General features: G+C 37.9%; 1 protein-coding gene across 1 annotated transcript; it reads left to right on the forward strand.

The window, feature by feature from the left end:
- Nucleotides 1–1,555: 1,555 nt before the first annotated feature.
- Nucleotides 1,556–13,938, forward strand: LOC124969098 (olfactory receptor 7D4-like). Its single transcript, XM_047531923.1, has 2 exons — nucleotides 1,556–2,265; nucleotides 13,698–13,938. The coding sequence occupies exons 1-2, from the start codon at nucleotides 1,568–1,570 to the stop codon at nucleotides 13,936–13,938; spliced, it is 939 nt and encodes a 312-aa protein (XP_047387879.1). The 5' UTR covers nucleotides 1,556–1,567.
- Nucleotides 13,939–18,442: the final 4,504 nt, after the last annotated feature.

The raw sequence follows: 18,442 nt of genomic DNA on the forward strand, positions 1-18,442 counted from the left end.
CCCCTCATCCCTGTTGTCCATCACACTGGCCTCAAATCCCTCCTACCCCAGCTCAGCAGCTGATGGGCAGCTGTACACTCTCTTCTCTCAACCTAGAATGTGTCTTATTTCCTTGCTTTCTCTCTGAGCCCACACAATCCTATTGCAAAGAAGAATCTTCTATCTACTTCCCATCATAAATTGGTTCTCGGTGCTGTTTTTGTCTTTAATTATTCCCATTCTGCTGACCATTTTTTTTACTATGGAAAATGTGAATGTTTTCAACACTTACATATATCTTCAAGATTTTAGGTAGTTTCAGATAGAGAAATGTTGAATAATTGAAATCTAGTTCATCAAATTTATTCCACAATTAACTGAAGCTTTTAACACAATACATGCCAATTAGCTGTGTGGACACAGGAGCACACACAATCACACACTCCTGCATGCATTCTAATGGATGTGCCTTTGTTTTCTCCACTTATCTGTGTAGTCCCCATGTTTTTCCTCTTCTTGGAAGAATTCACCATGCAGCCATCATTGTCTGAAGGAAGGAGCCAGAGGATCTTCACTAACTAGAAATGTTCTGTGGAGCTCAAAAGAGGTAAGAAACCTGCTGTATTTATACTGATCAAAACTCTGGCTTTGAGGGCTGCTACAGTTAAGAAGAATATTTATTGATAGATTATAGCCATGCAGACATCTTTATTGTGATGTACAAAGTGAAAGCTCACATTTATGACATGCCTTTTGTATGCCCCAGGAACTGTAGCAGAAAAGTTACAATCTTCATCTCATTGAATTTCCCTCTTCAATTATACCATTCAGTGAACATTTTCAATCCCTAGTGGAGAGGTGAGATAATTTCGGCTAAGAGAGTTTAAATAAATTTCTCAAGATCACACACATTATAAGCAGGTAGACCAAACTCTTTTCTAGGTTGTTTGATTAAAAAAGCCAATATCTAACTCTTCTGTACCTTGTGGGGAGTTAAATGTCCAAAGTATTTATTCTAGATTTTATAGGAGGATTTTAATGAGATTTTAATCAGCAATAATTATACAAGTCATGACTATGACATTTTGAAAATCTATTGTTCATAAAGACATTTTAAAATTCCACAACCAAAGAAGTAAAGACAATCATATTTTTTTAAGTTGATAAATAGGGCACTGAGAACTAATGCACGTTCCTAGAAAGTATCAAGTCATGGAATAAAAGTGGATAGGAAAGTCCACTCTCAATAAATATCATAGGATTTATAGAATGAGAAGTATGGGGATAATCAAGGTAATGGTGAGAAATGTCCTGACTTATTTGGATGTGTCATATCAAGAAAGAAATTACTTATGTTGATTAATTCAAATAGGAGTTGATGATGAAAGAAATTAAAGAAAGACTGAACAAATATAACACTTAAAAGAAATTGGCTATCACTTCTCTGGGTGATTTGCAGTCTTGGGCAGGACTCAGCAGAGAGTGAAGGACTTCAATTCCATGGTAAGATTGTAAAGTGGTAACTCCCTCATTTGCCAGTTGCCTGGTGTTTGAAAACTGCTTTTGTCTTTTACCCAGAAGACACTCAATGGAAGAAGACAACCACACGGTCATATCCCAATTCCTTCTTCTTGGCCTCTCAGAGGACCGAGATCTACAGCCCATCCTCTTTGGACTGTTCCTGTCCATGTACCTGGTCACAGTGCTTGGGAACCTGCTCATCATCCTGGCTGTCAGTTCTGAGTCCCACCTCCACACCCCCATGTACTTCTTCCTCACCAACCTGTCCTTTGTAGACATCTGTTTCACCTCTACCACGGTCCCCAAGATGCTGGTGAACATCCATTCACAGAGCAAAGGCATCTCCTACATAGACTGTTTCACTCAAGTGTACTTTTTTATGTTTTTTGCTGGAATAGATGATTTCCTTCTGACTGTGATGGCCTTTGACCGCTTTGTGGCCATCTGCCACCCCCTGAACTACACAGTCATCATGAATCCTCAGCTCTGTGTCCTGCTGGTTCTGATGTCTTGGATCATCATGTTCTGGTTCTCCCTGATTCATGTTGTACTGCTGAAGCAACTGACCTTCTCCATAGTCACTGAAATCCCACATTTCTTCTGTGAGGTGGCTCAGCTTTACAAGGTTTCCAGCTCTGATACCCTCATCAGTATCATCATTATGTATGTTTCAACTGCCCTGGTGGTTGTGTTTCCTGTCACTGGGATCCTCTACTCCTACTCTCAGATTGTCTCCACCTTAATGAGGATGTCCTCTGTGAACAAGTATAAAGCATTTTCCACCTGTGGGTCCCACCTCTGTGTGGTCTCCTTGTTCTATGGAACAGCACTTGGGGTTTACCTCAGTTCTGCTGTGACCCGTTCTCCACAGGGAAGCACAATTGCCTCAGTGATGTACACTGTGGTCACCCCATGCTGAACCCCTTCATCTACAGCCTGAGGAACAAGGATGTGAAGGGGGCCCTGGGGAGACTCCTCAGCAGAGATGGATCACTCACCTCAGAACTAAGGGGATGTTGTCTGCCCCTATGTCAAATGATGTGAATTTCAGTGTCCTCCCCAAAACACATTTTATTATCCCCCTAAATTTGGAAAGAATTTTGTGTATATGGTATTTTATTTGTTTCCTGTTAAACAACTTCTTTGTAATCACTTTAAATATTTCTTCTGTATACATGGTCCTTAATGTTCAGTTTTGGTCAGTTTTCTTACAGGCATTCCTCATTTTCTAACTTAATTTTAAAATTTTTTTCAGTATTATGTATTGAACCTAGGGTCCCTTTAACACTGAGCTATATCCCCAAGTCCTTTGTCTGATAAAATTTTGAGAGAGTGTCCTGCTAGTTATCATAGGTGTCCTCAAACTTGCAATCATCCTGCCTCAGCCTCCCTAGTGACTGGGATTGCAGGTGTGTGTCTCTATGCCCAGCCCTATCTTGATATTTCAAGCAGTTAGCATATCTTGCTCTGACACAGGTTCCTCCTAAATTGTGCTCTTACTGATTTTAATGTTCTAACCACAAAGAAATGATGTATATTTGACATGATGTATATGGTAATTACCTTGATTTGATGTTTCTGCAACAAGTACTACTTGTATCAAAACATCCATCAAATTTAGCCCATAAATATATACAATTTTGTGTCAATTAAAAATAAAGATAGCTTAAAAATTACCCTCTTAAGTGTTAATATTGTTCACTTTAACTTCTGTTCTTGTTTTCCTTGAAAAGATTGGAATGAAAATCATACCACATCAAGGCAAATTGCTTCCCATATGAAAATTGTGCTTGATTCTTTTAGACATATAAATTCATTTAATCTTCAAAATATCTGAGATACTTTCTCACATTTGCCCCATTTCTCAGAAGAAGAGACCATGAGATTAAGATTGATTATAACCTTGCAAAGTGACACTGAGCTTATGTTTCTAACTTAGCATCCTTACTTGGTTTGATTGGATTTTTGACATAACAGCTGGAGTATACCTGGACAGTGGTTTGGCCATTTGATTCATGTGATAGCCGAGAAGAAATCTCAGATATGGGGTATGACCATTGTGACTCCTGATGTTTTCTTTCTTTCCTTCTTTCTTCCTTCTTTCTTGTTTTCTGTCTTTCCTCCCTCATTCTCTCATCTCTTCTTTTCTACTGTTTCCCTTGTTAATGTTAATTTGATCCTTTCCTCTTATGGCTGAGTAATATTCTACTGTATGTATACACAGAGTTGCTCGTCCTACATCCATTGGTGTCCATTTGGGTAATGTGCACTTTTTAGGTATTTTGAATAATGCTGCTATCAGTCTGCATGTACATTTATTTGTTCAAGCACTTTTCATTCCTTTGGGGAACATTCCTAGAAGCCAGACTATGGGATCATGTGGTAATTGCATGTTTTTTTGTGTGTATTTTTTTCTTGTGAATATCAATACTTCTTTGGTATAAAGAGGGAAGCTGGAAAATGCACCTCACATTGTGGAAAGTCCCCCCCACCCCCCACCCTGAGCTAATCTCTTCAAACTCAAATACTTAAAAATTGTAGCATTAAAATGAAAACACAGAAAAAGAACACCAGATGAAGAAGCCAGCTTGGGCCACTAGTGTCAATGGGTGAGGACAACTAAGGTGCTGAACAGGAGTTTCTGTTTCTGCTTTTCCCTTTTCTTCCCTCCTTACTCCTCAAAGAGGGGATCTGAAGTAGCTGGTGTGTCCAGTTTCATGAAGGCTGCTTCCATAGCTTGGCTGAAGGAATTTTGGAACCTGGGTGCAGGAACATGGTCAGAGTTATCACTCCCTCCATCACTGTCCACAGAGGCAGGAGGAATTAAGCTGCTCTCATCTTTCTTGGGAGTAGTTTTGGGCCACACGTCTGCTTTCCCTGTTCCAACTCTCAGCATCTGGGCAAAGGAAGGAAAGGGAGTGTCTTCTTCCAGACTCCCAACACAAGATGAAGGACTTTCCTGACCAACCAAAAGTGGGGGACAGAGGGATCAGCAGAAAGTCTGCATGGGAGCCTGGACTTCTGCCAAGAGGGGAAAGGGGGTAGGGTCCAGGACCCTGGATGCTGGTAGGACCCAAAGCAGAATCAGAGGATCAGGTAAAGGAATTGAAGGCAGGAAACTGCTGTAGATTCTCTAGAGGGATGTAGGGTGTGCCAGGCCAGCTCAGGCTCAGGTAAGACCCGTGGAGTCAGGACCCAGACCCTGGGAGTTGGGTAGTAGCAGACTTGTGGTGAGCAGCCTGAAAACTCATTTATTATAGGAAAAACCATACATTTTATAGACTTTTAGCCCAATCACAATGTGCCATGGGGCATCAGACCACCAGGCCCCTATACAGGTTCCCTTGGTAACACTAGATAAATTTGGGGGCAGTTGTTTACTTTCCTAAGTGGTCAGAGTGGAATGCTTCTCTCTGCAAGTTTACACACTTGAGACATTAACTGCTGCGAGCCAAGAACTAGGATTTCTCCCAACATTTCCCCCATTTTTATTAATTTGGACAAGGGATTCCTTCAGGAGGACCTGATTGACCTGAACCTTCATGAGTCTTTTGTTGAAAATGGACCACAATCATTTAAGAACTTCAAGAATTATAAGGAAAGAATATACAGGCTAGTCCTAACATTACCAGATTCGTAGGATTCAGCATGTTTTTTAGCTTTGACCATATTCATTGTATTGTAGTTGTATCAAATTGATTAACCCTGATTTTTGTCATGCTTGTGATTTCCTGTTCAATGAGGTGTGTTACATTGAGAAATTTTTGTGACCATTTAGCCTTTAGTTGTTGCGCAAGTAAATCTCCAGCATGTGTAAGGTTACAAACAGTAACATCTGGTATACAAACAGATGAAGGCTGAGCAATAATGGCACACTGGAAAGTTTTTGTTTTCATTAAATAATGTATTTGCTATTGTTGAATGTCTACTTGGGCTTGTAAATTGTGTATGCCATCAAAGGTAAGTGTGGCTAATGATGTAAGCCATAGAACAAATCAGAGGAGGAGTGTATAGTTTGTTGAAGGGCAGCAGCGGTGGATCCAGACTGGATTAAGGCAGCAGGGGAGGCAACTGTAGCCACAGTGGAAGCAATGAAGGCAGCAGCTATGGCAGCAGAGATTCCAAAATCTCGTCATCTGCGGGATTCAGATGATGGTCGTGACGAGATTGATTCTGTTAACGTGGTAGGGAACATTAGATCTGTGTCAGTAAACATCGTATACACTTCATATCCCATGATATGAAGTGGGATATTAATATCCAGATGGTTAGCAAGAGCACAGCTTAATTGTGTGCAGTTAATCATGCCACCTGCAAGGGTGGTCAAATTGAAGTTTGAAACTTGAATAACATAAAATGGAGGATGTACAAGCATTTTATCTTGCTGGTGGTAATGGCCTTTATCTCTATGTACAGTGGCATTCAGGAATTTCAGAGGAGAAAGGTCTGTGCAAGTGTACTTGTTGTGTTATGGGGCGCAACTTAAGAACAGACCGATCACCACTGAGAAGTCCAAATTTGAGAGCCTTTATTAAACTGGCCAACTGACTGTCTCATACAATGCCCCAAAAATGGCTACAGGGAGAACAGTCCTGACCACAGGGTTGTAGGGGTTCTTATACCAAAAATCACATCAATTATAAGTGTCTGTTGCTATGATTCAAAATTACACATTAACAACATGAGATCATCGACAGAGGGGGAAGTGGGTCAAATGACCCTTACCCAGGTACAAACTAAAGAATGGTTACTAACATGCACACAATCACTCTTCACATGGTACATTATTTAGGAGGAATAGGAATCAAAAGAGAGCAATTTTTCTTTACATAGGAATTATCATTCTGTATTGTTAAACATGTCACACTAAGTAACTGATGATGGGTACAGAGGCGGGTGTTCCCATGGGAGAAGCTTATTACCTACATAACATGGAGTCTCAAAGCAAATGGAGTCTGTTTAGTCATTTCCCTTAGAGTCTGGCCTATAACATTCTCATGGAGCCAGATCTGTCAGCCTATCACAGTTGCATAGTTTTTTTATGCCAAAGGGGTTACTAGCACTATCAGCCTCGAAGTGAAATACTGTGGCTGCAGATGAATCATTGAATGACAGATGCAACATGATAAGTCAGTGTTCGATTAATTCCAGTCATGTAGGGTCCGTGGCATAGAACACGAGACAGAGGGTAATTAAATGTGTTAGGTCTGGAGAAATCAGGAAGGGTACATTGGGAATTGGGGGGCTTCATCATGTCATTGGGGTCATCTGGATAAAGATCTATCTCCTCCATGTTGTCTAATGGTTCCTGAAAGTAAATGGGATTAGCCAATGTAGGACACCCAAGGCCTGATTTGTTGGCCTTTTGGTGACTTAAGTTGCACACCTTCCATCTTTCTAGGGATTCTATGTCATTCAGGAGGCAAAGGATGTTATTAGTCCAGCAATAATGTAGAAAGTTGCCTCCATTACTTGGATAATTGAATTGGATGTGATCTTCAGTGTGAAGTCATGCATTTTTAAAAGTTGTGTTTATAAGCAAGAAACTTACAGAATTCTTTATATCAATGCTGATGTTAATGGGTGACTTTGTTGGGGCATTTGGCACAGTGGAAAACCTAGGAAATTAAGGAGCCTGATTATGAACAATATGAAGTAAGGGGTGTTGATGAACAAGTGTCCAAAGGTCGGGGGGAGAACTTACCTGTGTGGTACTTACCTGAGAGTTAGCAGTTATATTAGCACATGTAAGAATACGGTCCCCGGATGGTGACATCTCCATGGCTTGGGTGACTAATGCCTTTATGTCACCCATGTTATCTTGTGGGCTCTCTGATGTGGGGGCCATCGGCATCATTTCTTGTCCGATAGGCTCAATCTTTGGAATTTGGCTAGTGGTGGCTGGCTTGACATTTCTGGCTGGTATCCAAATGGGGTTAGGAGTGGACTCTGGGAAAACACAAGCAAACCCTCGTCTCCGGGTGATAAGAGGGTGTGGCCTTGCCATGCACCTGCGGGTGGGTCTTTCCAGTGTACTTGGAGTAAGGGGGTCAGAGAAGGAAAGGAGCCCCAATGTTTATATGCGAGGCTCACTCCATTGCTATCAAATGTGAGAAAACTAAATGTAAATAGAACATGTGTGAGTGTGAGGTTAGGGTCCAGGTATACATGAATGTTCTTTTGTTTTTGCAATGTTTCCTTTAATGTACGATTGGTCCTTTCAATATTCCTTGCCCTTGTGGGTTATATGGAATGCCAGTTGTGTGGGAGATACCCCATGATGTTAAGAACTGTTGGAAGCCTGAAGAAGTGTAGGCAGGCCCATTTTTATTTATTTATTCCTTTTAGAACAAATACTGTCACTTTTATTTAAAATATTAAAATCGGAGCATTCACAGGGTTATGTTTCAGTTTTCCACCAATGCTCAAAAGTTTGCCTCAGAAAATAAACAAATTCAGGTTCTAGAATACATCAGTGTGTATTTACATCTACATATGAATATATAGGCATAAATATATATAAATTTTTTAAAATTTATTTTTATTACAAACAAATGGGATACATGTTGTTTCTGTTTGTACATGAAGTAAAGGCATACCATTTGTATTATCATACAATTACAAAGGGTAATGGTGTTTGATTCATTCTCCTATTTTTTCCTTCCCCCTCATCCCTCCTACCACTCTTTTCCCTCTATACTGTCCCTCCTTCCTCCATTCTTGCCCCCCTCCAACCCCCCATTATGTGTCATCATCCGCTTATCAGTGAGATCATTCATCCTTTGGTTTTTGAGATTGGCTTATCTCACTTAGCATGATATTCTCCAATTTCATCCATTTGCCTGCAAATGCCATAATTTTATTCTTCTTTATGGTTGAGTAATATTCCATTATATATATATATATATATATATATATATATATATATCTTTATCCATTCATCAATTGAAGGGCATCTAGGTTGGTTCCACAATCTGGCTATTGTGAATTGAGCAGCTATGAACATTGATGTGGCTGTATCACTGTAGTATGCTGATTTTAAGTCCTTTGGGTATAAGTCAAGGAGTTGGATAGCTGGGTCAAATGGTGTTTCCGTTCCAAGATTTCTGAGTAATCTCCACACTGCTTTCCAGAGTGGCTGCACTAATTTGCAACCCCAACAGCAATGTATGAGTGTACCTTTTTCCCCATATCCTCTCCAACACCTATTGTTGCTTGTATTCTTGATAATCACCATTCTAACTGGGGTGAGATGGAATCTTAGGGTAGTTTTGATTTGCATTTCTCTTATTACTAGAGATGTTGAACATTTTTCATATATCTGTTGATTGCTTGTAGATCTTCTTCTGTGAAGTGTCTGTTCATTTCCTTAGCCCATTTGTTGATTGGATTATTTGTATTTTTGGTGTAGAGTTTTTTGAGTTCTTTATATACTCTGGAAATTAGTGCTCTATCTGAATTATGAGTGGCAAAGAATTTTTCCCACTCTGTAGATTTTCTCTTCGCATTGCTGATAGTTTCCTTTGCTGAGAGAAAGCTTTTTTAGTTTGGATCTATCCCAGTTATTGATTCTTGCTTTTATTTCTTGTGCTATGGGAGTCCTGTTAAGGAAGTCTAATCCTGGGCTAACAAGATGAAGATTTGGACCTACTTTTTCTTCTATAAGATGCAGAGTCTCTGGTCTGATTCCAAGGTCCTTGTTTCATTTTGAGTTGATTTTTGTGCAGGGTGAGAGGGATTTAGTTTCATTCTGCTGCATATGGATTTCCAGTTTTCCCAGCACCATTTGTTGAAGAGGCTATCTTTTCTCCATTGCATGTTTTTGGCACCTTTGTCTAGTATGAGAAAATTGTATTTATTTGGGTTTGTGTCCATGTCCTCTATTCTGTACCATTGATCTACCTGTCTATTTTGGTACCAATACCATGCTGTTTTTGTTACTATTGCTTTGCAGTATAGTTGAAGTTCTGGTATTGTGATATCCTCTGCTTTACTCTTTTTGCTAAGGATTGCTTTAGCTATTCTGGGTTTCTTATTCTTCCAGATGAATTTCATGATTGTTTGCTCTATTTCTATGAGGAAAGTCATTGGCAATTTAATTGGAATTGCACTGAATCTGTATAGCACTTTAGGTAGTATGGCCATTTTGACAATATTAATTCTGCCTATCCAAGAACATGGGAGATCTTTACATCTTCTACGGTCTTACTCGATTTCTTCCTTCAATGTTTTGTAGTTTTCATTGTAGAGATCTTTTACCTCTTTGATTAGAATGATTCCCAAGTTTTTTTTTTTTTGAGGGTGTTGCAAATGGAGTTGTTTTCCTCATTTCCCTTTCAGATGTTTCATCGCTTGTGTATAAAAATGCTTTAGATTTATGCGTGTTGAGTTTATAGCCTACTATTTTGTTGAATTCATTGATGTGGTCTAGAAGTTTTCTGGTGGAGTTTTTTGGATCCTCTTAATAGAGAATCATGTCATCAGCAAATAGTGCCAGCTTAAGTTCCTCTTTTCCTATTCCTATCCCTTTAATTTCTTTAGTCTGTTTAATTGCTCTGGCTAGTATTTCAAGAACGATGTTGAATAGAAGTGGTAAAAGTGGTCATCCCTGTCTTCTTCCCATTTTTAAAGGGAATGCTTTCAGTTTTTCTCCATTTAGAATGATGTTGGCCATGGGCTTAGCATAAATAGCCTTTACAATGTTCAGCTATGTTCCTACTATCCCTATTTTTTCTAGTGTTTTGAACATGAAGGGGTGTTGTATTTGGTCAAATGCTTTTTCTACATCAATTGAAATAACCATATGATTCTTATCCTTAAGAATCTATTGACATGATGGATTACATTTATTGATTTATGGATGTTAAACCATCCTTGCATTCCAGGGATGAACTCCACTTGATTGTGGTGCACAATTTTCTTAATATGTTTTTGGATATGGTTTGCCAGTATTTTGTTAAGGATCTTTGCATCTATATTCATCAAGGATATTGGTCTAAAATTTTCTTTCCTTGATGTGTCTTTTCCTGGTTTGGGTATGAGGGTGATATTAGCTTCATAGAATGAGTTTGGCAGGGTACCCTCCTTTTCTATTTCCTGGAATATTTTGAGAAGTATTGGAATGAGTTCTTCTTTGAAGGTCTTGTAGAACTTGACTGAGAATCCATCTGGTCTGGGGCTTTTCTTGTATGGTAGGTTTTTAATGGCTTCTTCTATTTCATTGCTTGATATTGATCTGTTTAAATTGTGTATGTCCTCCTGGTTCAGTTTGGGAGGAGCATATGTCTCTAGAAATTTGTCAATGTCTTTGGTAGTTTCTATTTGGTTGGAATACAGATTTTCAAGGTAGCTTCTCATTATGTTATGTATCTCAGTGGTATCTGTTGTGATATTTCCTTTTTCATCAAGAATTTTAGTAATTTGAGTTTTCTCTCTTCTTCTCTTTGTTAGTGTGGCTAAGGGTTTGTCTATTTTGTTTACTTTTTCAAAGAACCAACTTTTTGTTTTGTTAATTTTTGAATTATTTCTTTTGTTTCAATTTCATTGATTTCAGCTCTGATTTTAATTATTTCCTGTCTTCTACTACTTTTGCTGTTATTCTGTTCTTCTTTTTGTAGGGCTTTGAACTGTAATGTTAGGTCATTTAGTTGTTGACTTTTCATTCTTTTCTTGAATGTGCTCCATGCAATGAATTCTCCTCTTAGTACTGCTTTCATAGTGTCCAAGAGATTTTGATATATTGTATCATCATTCTCATTGACCTCTAAGAATTTTTTTTTATCTCTTCCCTGATGTTTTCTGTTATCCATGTTTCATTCAATAGCATATTATTGAGTCTCCAGGTGTTGGAACAATTTCTGTTTTTTATTTTGTCATTGATTTCTACTCTCATTCCATTATGATCTGATAGAACACAAGGCAGTATCTCTATTTTTTTTGCATTTCCTAAGGGCTGCTTTGTGGCATAACATATGGTCTATTTTCGAGAAGGTTCCATGTGCTGCTGAGAAGAAAGTGAAACTGCTCGTTGATGGATGGAATATTCTACATATGTCTATTAACTCTAGGTTATTGATTGTGTTATTGAGTTGTATGGTTTCTTTGTTTAGTTTTTGTTTAGAAGATCTATCCAGTGGTGACAGTGGTGTGTTAAAGTCACTGAGAATTATTGTGTTGTGGTCTATTCTAATCCTGAAATTGAGAATGATATCTTTGATGTCCAGGGATGCACTGTTGTTTGGGGCATAAATATTTATGATTGTTATGTCTTCCTGATTTATGGTCCCTTTAAGCACTATGAAATGTCCTTCTTTATCCCTTCTGAATAACTTTGGCTTGAAGTCCACTTTATCTGATATAAGGATGGAAACCCCCACTTTTTCACTGAGTCCATGTGCATGGTAGGTTTCTCCCCATCCTTTCACCTTTAGACTGTTGATGTCTTTTTTCTATGAGATGAGTCTCTTGTAGGTAGCATACTGTTGGGTCTTTCTTTTTAATCCATTCTGCCAGTCTATGCCTTTTTTTTGATGAGTTTAGGCCATGAACGTTCAGGTTTATAATTGAGATATGATTTGTATTCCCAGTCATTTGGGCTTATTTTTCACTTTTAACTTGGCTTGGTTTCTCCTTTGAGTGGTTTTTCTCTAAGGTAGTTCCTCCCTTTGCTGACCTACATTGTCGTTTTCCATTTCCTCCTCATGGAATATTTTGTTGAGAACATTCTATAGTGCAGGCTTTCTATTTGTAAATTCTTTTAACTTTTGTTTATCATGGAAGGATTTTATTTCATCTTCAAATCTGAAGGTTAGTTTTCCTGGGTATAGGATTCTTGGTTGACAACCATGTTCTTTCAGAGCTTGAAATATGTTGTTCCAGGTCCTTCTAGCTTTTAGAGTCTGGGTTGAGAAGTCTGCTGCTATTTGTATTGGTTTCCCCCTATATGTAATCTGATGCTTTTCTCTCGCAGCCTTCAAAATCCTATCTTTATTTTGAATGTTAGGCATTTTCACTATAATGTGCCTTGGTGTGGATCTGTTGTGATTTCATGCATTTGTTGTTCTGTAAGCCTCTTGTATTTGATTTTCCATTTCCTTCTTTAGGTTTGGGAAATTTTCTGATATTATTTCATTGAATAGGTTGTTCATTCCTTTGGTTTGTATCTCTGTGCCTTCCTCAATCCCAATAATTCTTAAATTTGGTCTTTTCATGATGTCACATAGTTCTGGGAGATTCTGTTCATGATTTCTTACCATCTTCTCTGGACAATTTTATTTTCAAGATTAAATATTTTGTCTTCATTGTCTGAGGTTCTGTCTTCCTAGTGGTCTAGTCTTTTGGTGATGCTTTCCATTGATCTTTTTATTTGGTTTATTGTTTCCTTCATTTCAAGGATTTCCATTTGTTTGTTTGTTTGTTTTTGGAGAATCTCTATCTCTTTGTTGAAATGATCTTTTGCTTCCTGCAGTTGATCTTTCAACTGCTTATTGGTATTATCATTCATTGCCTGCATTTGCTCTCTTATCTCATCCTTTGCTTCACAAATCATCTTAATCATGTATAATCTGAAGTCCTTTTCTGACATTTCTTCTAACATAATGTCATTGGATTCTATTAATATAGAATCTAGATTTGTTTGTGTCATTTTCTTCCCTTGTTTTTTCATGTTGTTCATGTGTCTTCCCCTCTAGCAGTAAAGATACGGAGTATTGAAGATTCCCTCCTATAGGCTTATAGTGGCCCTATAGGTTTCCAAAACCTTTTCTTTAAGTGGAGATCAATATTAGCAGTGCCCAATTCAGACACTATGCAATCCTAGACCAATTAACCCCTATGAGGACATTAACAATATTGTCATAATAAACAGAATGAGTTCAATTATTATCTTCAATAAAACAAACAGATTTGCAATAAGGTCTGCCATTTCTAATGGAGAACAAAGATGATGCAGAGGGATGTAGGATGTAGCTGTTAATGGGATAAGAAAAGAATATACAGAAGTTTTAGATAATAGAAAGGGTGAGAGTATAATCAAAAGATATTGGATATTAGCATGCAAAAAGGGAGAAAGAGACTTGAGGGAACAGGTAAACAAAAGGAAAAGAGAGGAAGAAAAGTAAAGAAATAAAAACTTAAAATGGTTCAATAAGGAGAAAAAAGATCATCTCCTCCCTAATGAGAATGTCCTCCACTGAGAGCAAGTATAAAGCATTCTCTACCTGTGGGTCTCACCTCTGTGTGGTCTCCTTGTTCTATGGAACAGCACTTGGGGTTTACCTCAGTTCTGCTGTGACTCATTCTTCCAAGAAGAGCACAGTCATTTCAGTAATGTACACCGTGGTCACCCCCATGCTGAACCCCTTCATCTACAGCCTGAGGAACAAGGATGTGAAGGGGGCCCTGGGGAGACTCCTCAGCAGAGCAACATCTGGTCCTTGAGGGATCACTGACCTCAGAAGCAGGTGGATGCTTGGACTTCTGAGGCAAATGCTGAGAATGTACTTATCATGACCTTTTTCTTCCCTGAAAAACATGCTTCTTCATATTTCTATTCCACCTTTGACTTTGAAGCACCTTTGACTTTGCTTGTATAAGAATTTGTATTTGTTTCTCCTCAACCACTTCATCAGTACATCCTTCTTAAGTTTTCTCCCTGCAGATAGTCTTTAATCTATAGGGTCCTTAATCTACAGATGGTTCCAACCTGGATTAGGTTTTGTTGTAAGAATTCTAACTTGATGTTTAATGCCCTTACCATGGCACATACTGACACGTGTCCCCTGAACATTTTCCTCTTGAACATGAGGCTTCTTCACCTTAAGGTGCGTAACCTCTTGTTCTTCCTGAAGGAACTGGAATGAAATCACACAACGGTCAAAGGAAAATGATTAACATTTCATGAGTGCGGTTGTCACTTGCCTTGTGTGACTTTATTTATACTGAAAAGATTTCTTTGAGAGATTTTCTTTCTTTCACATAGTTTCTAAATGAAGGAGACTTGCTTAGACTGGAGTATAATGGGACCCTGAAACTTGAGTGCAGACTTCTCCTTTGTTATCCTGTCTTTTGTAACAACATGGTTAGATTTTGAAAAAGGAACATGGAATCTAGGAATCTTTGAAAGCTGGCTTGTTCATTGGAATCATAAAGATATAATGCATAGGAGAACTCTGAGACATTACTTCCTTTTTTGTGATCCCTGATTTTCCCCTTTCTTCCTTCTTTCTGGCCTCCCACACTGCCCCTTTTTTTCTTCCTTCATTCCTTTTGGCTGCTTTATTCATTAATGATAATTATCTCTTTTTCCTTTCATGACTAATATTTCAATGATGAGCATCAGGGTATGCTCCTTGTTATAGTTATTGCCAACAGGGATCCTGTGGATATGATGCACATGTATTTGTGTGAGCACATGTAAGTGCTGAGTAATGGTATTTCAAATAATGAAGACCACATAGGTGTATGATGGTAGTCCCAAGACATGATATCACCCTGAAAATTTGTTTCCATCTGAGCTTTTAAAGTACACTCTGTGTTGTTTGTATAATGAATAAATTTCATTATAATGTCTTTCTGAGGCCTATCCTCACTGTTAAGCAACACATGACTATATTTTTTAAAATATTTGGTCAATGTATCTACAAATAGGACCATTGGGTGACAAGAGAGTTGTAAATATCTAACATTTTAAGAAATTTCCAAACTATTTTTAATACTTTTATGTTTTTTTAAATTGTAAACAAATGGGATACATGTTGTTTCTCTATTTGTACATGGAGTCAAGGCATACCATTAGTGTAATCATAAATTTACATAGGGTAATGTTGTTTGATTCATTCTGTTATTTTTCCCTTCCCCCTCACCCCTCCCACCCCTCTTTTGCCTCTATACAGTCCTTCCTTCCTCCATTCTTACCACCCTCCTTATCCCTAACCCTAAACCTAACCCTAACCCTAACGCTAACACCTCCCATCCCCCATTATATGTCCTCATCCACTTATAAGCGAGATCATTTGTCCTTTAGTTTTTTGAGATTGGCTTATCTCACTTAGCATGATATTCTCCAATTTCATCCATTTGCCTGCAAATGCCATAATTTTATCATTCTTCATGGCAGAGTAATATTCCATTGTATATATATGCTACAGTTTCTTTATCCATTCATCAACTGAAGGGCATCTAGGTTGGTTCCACAATCTGGCTATGGTGAATTGAGCAGCAATGAACATTGATGTGGCTGTATCTCTGTATATGCTGATTTTAAGTCCTTTGGGTATAGGCCAAGGAGTGGGATAGCTGGGTCAAATGGTGGTTCCATTCCAAGCTTTCTGAGGAAACTCCATACTACTTTCCAGAGTGGCTGCACTAATTTGCAACCCCACCAGCAATGTATGAGTGTACCTTTTTCCCCACATCCTTGCCAACACCTATTGTTGCTTGAGTTCTTGATAATTGCCATTCTAATTGGGGTGAGATGGAATCTTAGGGTAGTTTTGATTTGCATTTCTCTTATTACTAGAGATGTTGAACATTTTTCATATATCTGTTGATTGCTTGTAGATCTTCTTCTGTGAAGTGTCTGTTCATTTCCTTAGCCCATTTGTTGATTGGATTATTTGTATTTTTGGTGTAGAGTTTTTTGAGTTCTTTATAGATTCTGGAAATTAGCGCTCTATCTGAAGTATGAGTGGCAAAGATATTCTCCCACTCTGTAGGCTCTCTCTTCACATTACTGAGAGTTTCCTTTGCTGAGAGAAAGCTTTCTAGTTTGAATCTATCCCAGTAGTTGATTCTTGTTTTTATTTCTTGTGCTATGGGAGTCCTGTTAAGGAAGTCTGATCCTAAGCCAACAAGGTGAATGTTTGGACCTACTTTTTCTTCTATAAGATGCAGGGTCTCTGGTCTGATTCCGAGGTCCTTGATCCATTTTGAGTTGAGTTTTGTGTAGGGTGAGAGATAGGGGTTTAATTTCATTCTGTTGCATATGGTTTTCCAGTTTTCCCAGCACCATTTGTTGAAGAGGCTATCTTTTCTCCATTGCATATTTTTGGCAACTTTGTCTAGTATGAGAAAATTGTATTTATTTGGGTTTGTGTCCATGTCCTCTATTCTGTACCATTGATCTACCTGTCTATTTTGGTACCAATACCATGCCATTTTTGTTACAATTGCTTTGTAATAGAGTTGAAGATCTGGTATTGCGATACCCCCTGCTTCACTCTTTCTACTGAGGATTGCTTTAGCTATTTATATTCTAATATATAAAGATTCTAATATATCATCACATCCTTGTCCATACCTGCTATTTTCATTTTATATACCAAATAGCTCCCAATATGTTCTGAAGTACTATCTCATTCTGCATTTAATTTCCATTTTCCTATGACTTTTTGGCATCTTTTTAGGAGTTTGATGGAAGATTACATATTTTCAGTGGAGAAATATCTTTTCAAGTCTTTGCTCATTATGTAATTTAATTGCATAGTTTGTGCTTGTGTTTCTGACCTATAAAATTTTTCATTTATTCTGGACACTTTATCTGGATAAGAGTTTTTCAATTATTTTCCAATTTTGGGAGGTGGGTGGTGGAGGAAAATTTCAATATCCATCTTTTGACATATAATAAACCAGACCAAAAACAATAGGACAGAATTTAGAGTAGAATTATCAATAGTTGTGATCTATTTGACATTTATATAATATGTTTCAGAGAAAATGAAGAATATGCATGATCTTATTGTGTCATTTGATTTTATGACAATAGAAAAACTACAAAACACTGTTGAGAGAAACTTAAGAGAACATTAACAGGAGCTTTTGTGAGAAATAAGTGCATATATTTTATAGGTTTAGAATATTGCCTAGCCTTTGGTAATAACTCAACAAATGGTAACTGATTTTAGTATTTCCAAATAAAATTATTTTTGTATTTTTAATGTTTTATTAGTGTATTATAATTATACATAATAGTGAATTTCATTCTGATACAATCATACAAGCTTGGAGTAAAAATGTCTCCAGTTCAGTTCTTCCTCATACCCTCCCCTCTTCCTTCCTGCACTTCTTCTTCCTCTACTGTCCTAGGCTGCCTTCTATTTATTTATTGTTTTTTAATTGGTGCTTTATAAATACACATAAAGGTGAAATTCACTGTGATATATAGATCTTCATATATACATAATGTATATTTTTATATGTACACATAGCATAACAGGGTCAATTTTATTCCACATTTCCTCCCTTTCCTTATCCTTTCTCCCTCCCCCTCCAACCCCTTCCTCTACTCCACTGATACCCTTTCAATTTTCATGGGATACCCTTATTTTTTCCTCATTTTATTCTCACTTCCACAGAGGAGAGAAAACATTCGAACCTTGACTTTCTGAGTCTGGCTTACTTCACGTACCATGAGGTTCTCCATTTCCATCTGCTTACCCACAAATGTCCTGATTTCATTATTCTTTATGGCTGACTAGAACTCCATTGTGTGTGTATGCCACAATGTCTTTATCCACCCATCTGTTGAGGGTACCTGCACTGGTTCCATAACTTGGCTGTGTGAATTGTGCAGCTCTAAACATTGATGTAGCTGTGCCCCTATAATATGAAGATTTGAGATCTTTTGGATCCATATGAAGGATTGGAACAGGTGGGCACGTGGCATCTCATTCCCAGTTGTTGGAAGAATCTGCATCCTCCTTCTCAGAGGGGTTGCACTAATTTCCAGTCCCCTCAACAGTGTATTAGTGTACCTTTTATTCCACACATCCTTGCCAGCCTGTATTATTAATTGTATTATTTGTATTATTATTTGATAACTGCCATTCTAACTGGAGTGACATGAAATCTGTGGGGGTTTTATTTGTATTTTCCTGATACAGGACATTTTTGCACTTATTTGTTGGTAATTTGCATTTCTTTTGCATTTCTTTTTTGTGATGTG

This window comes from Sciurus carolinensis, chromosome 17 (genome assembly GCF_902686445.1).
Source record: "Sciurus carolinensis chromosome 17, mSciCar1.2, whole genome shotgun sequence".
Classification (NCBI taxonomy): Eukaryota; Metazoa; Chordata; class Mammalia; order Rodentia; family Sciuridae; genus Sciurus; species Sciurus carolinensis.

Excerpts from the sequence above, each read along its gene's own strand:
- LOC124969098 (XM_047531923.1), top strand. The coding sequence starts at position 1,568 with ATGGAAGAAGACAACCACACGGTCATATCCCAATTCCTTCTTCTTGGC. Across the intron at positions 2,266-13,697 it reads AGGATGTCCTCTGTGAACAA|CAAGTATAAAGCATTCTCTA; the intron begins GTATAAAGCATT and ends CTCCACTGAGAG.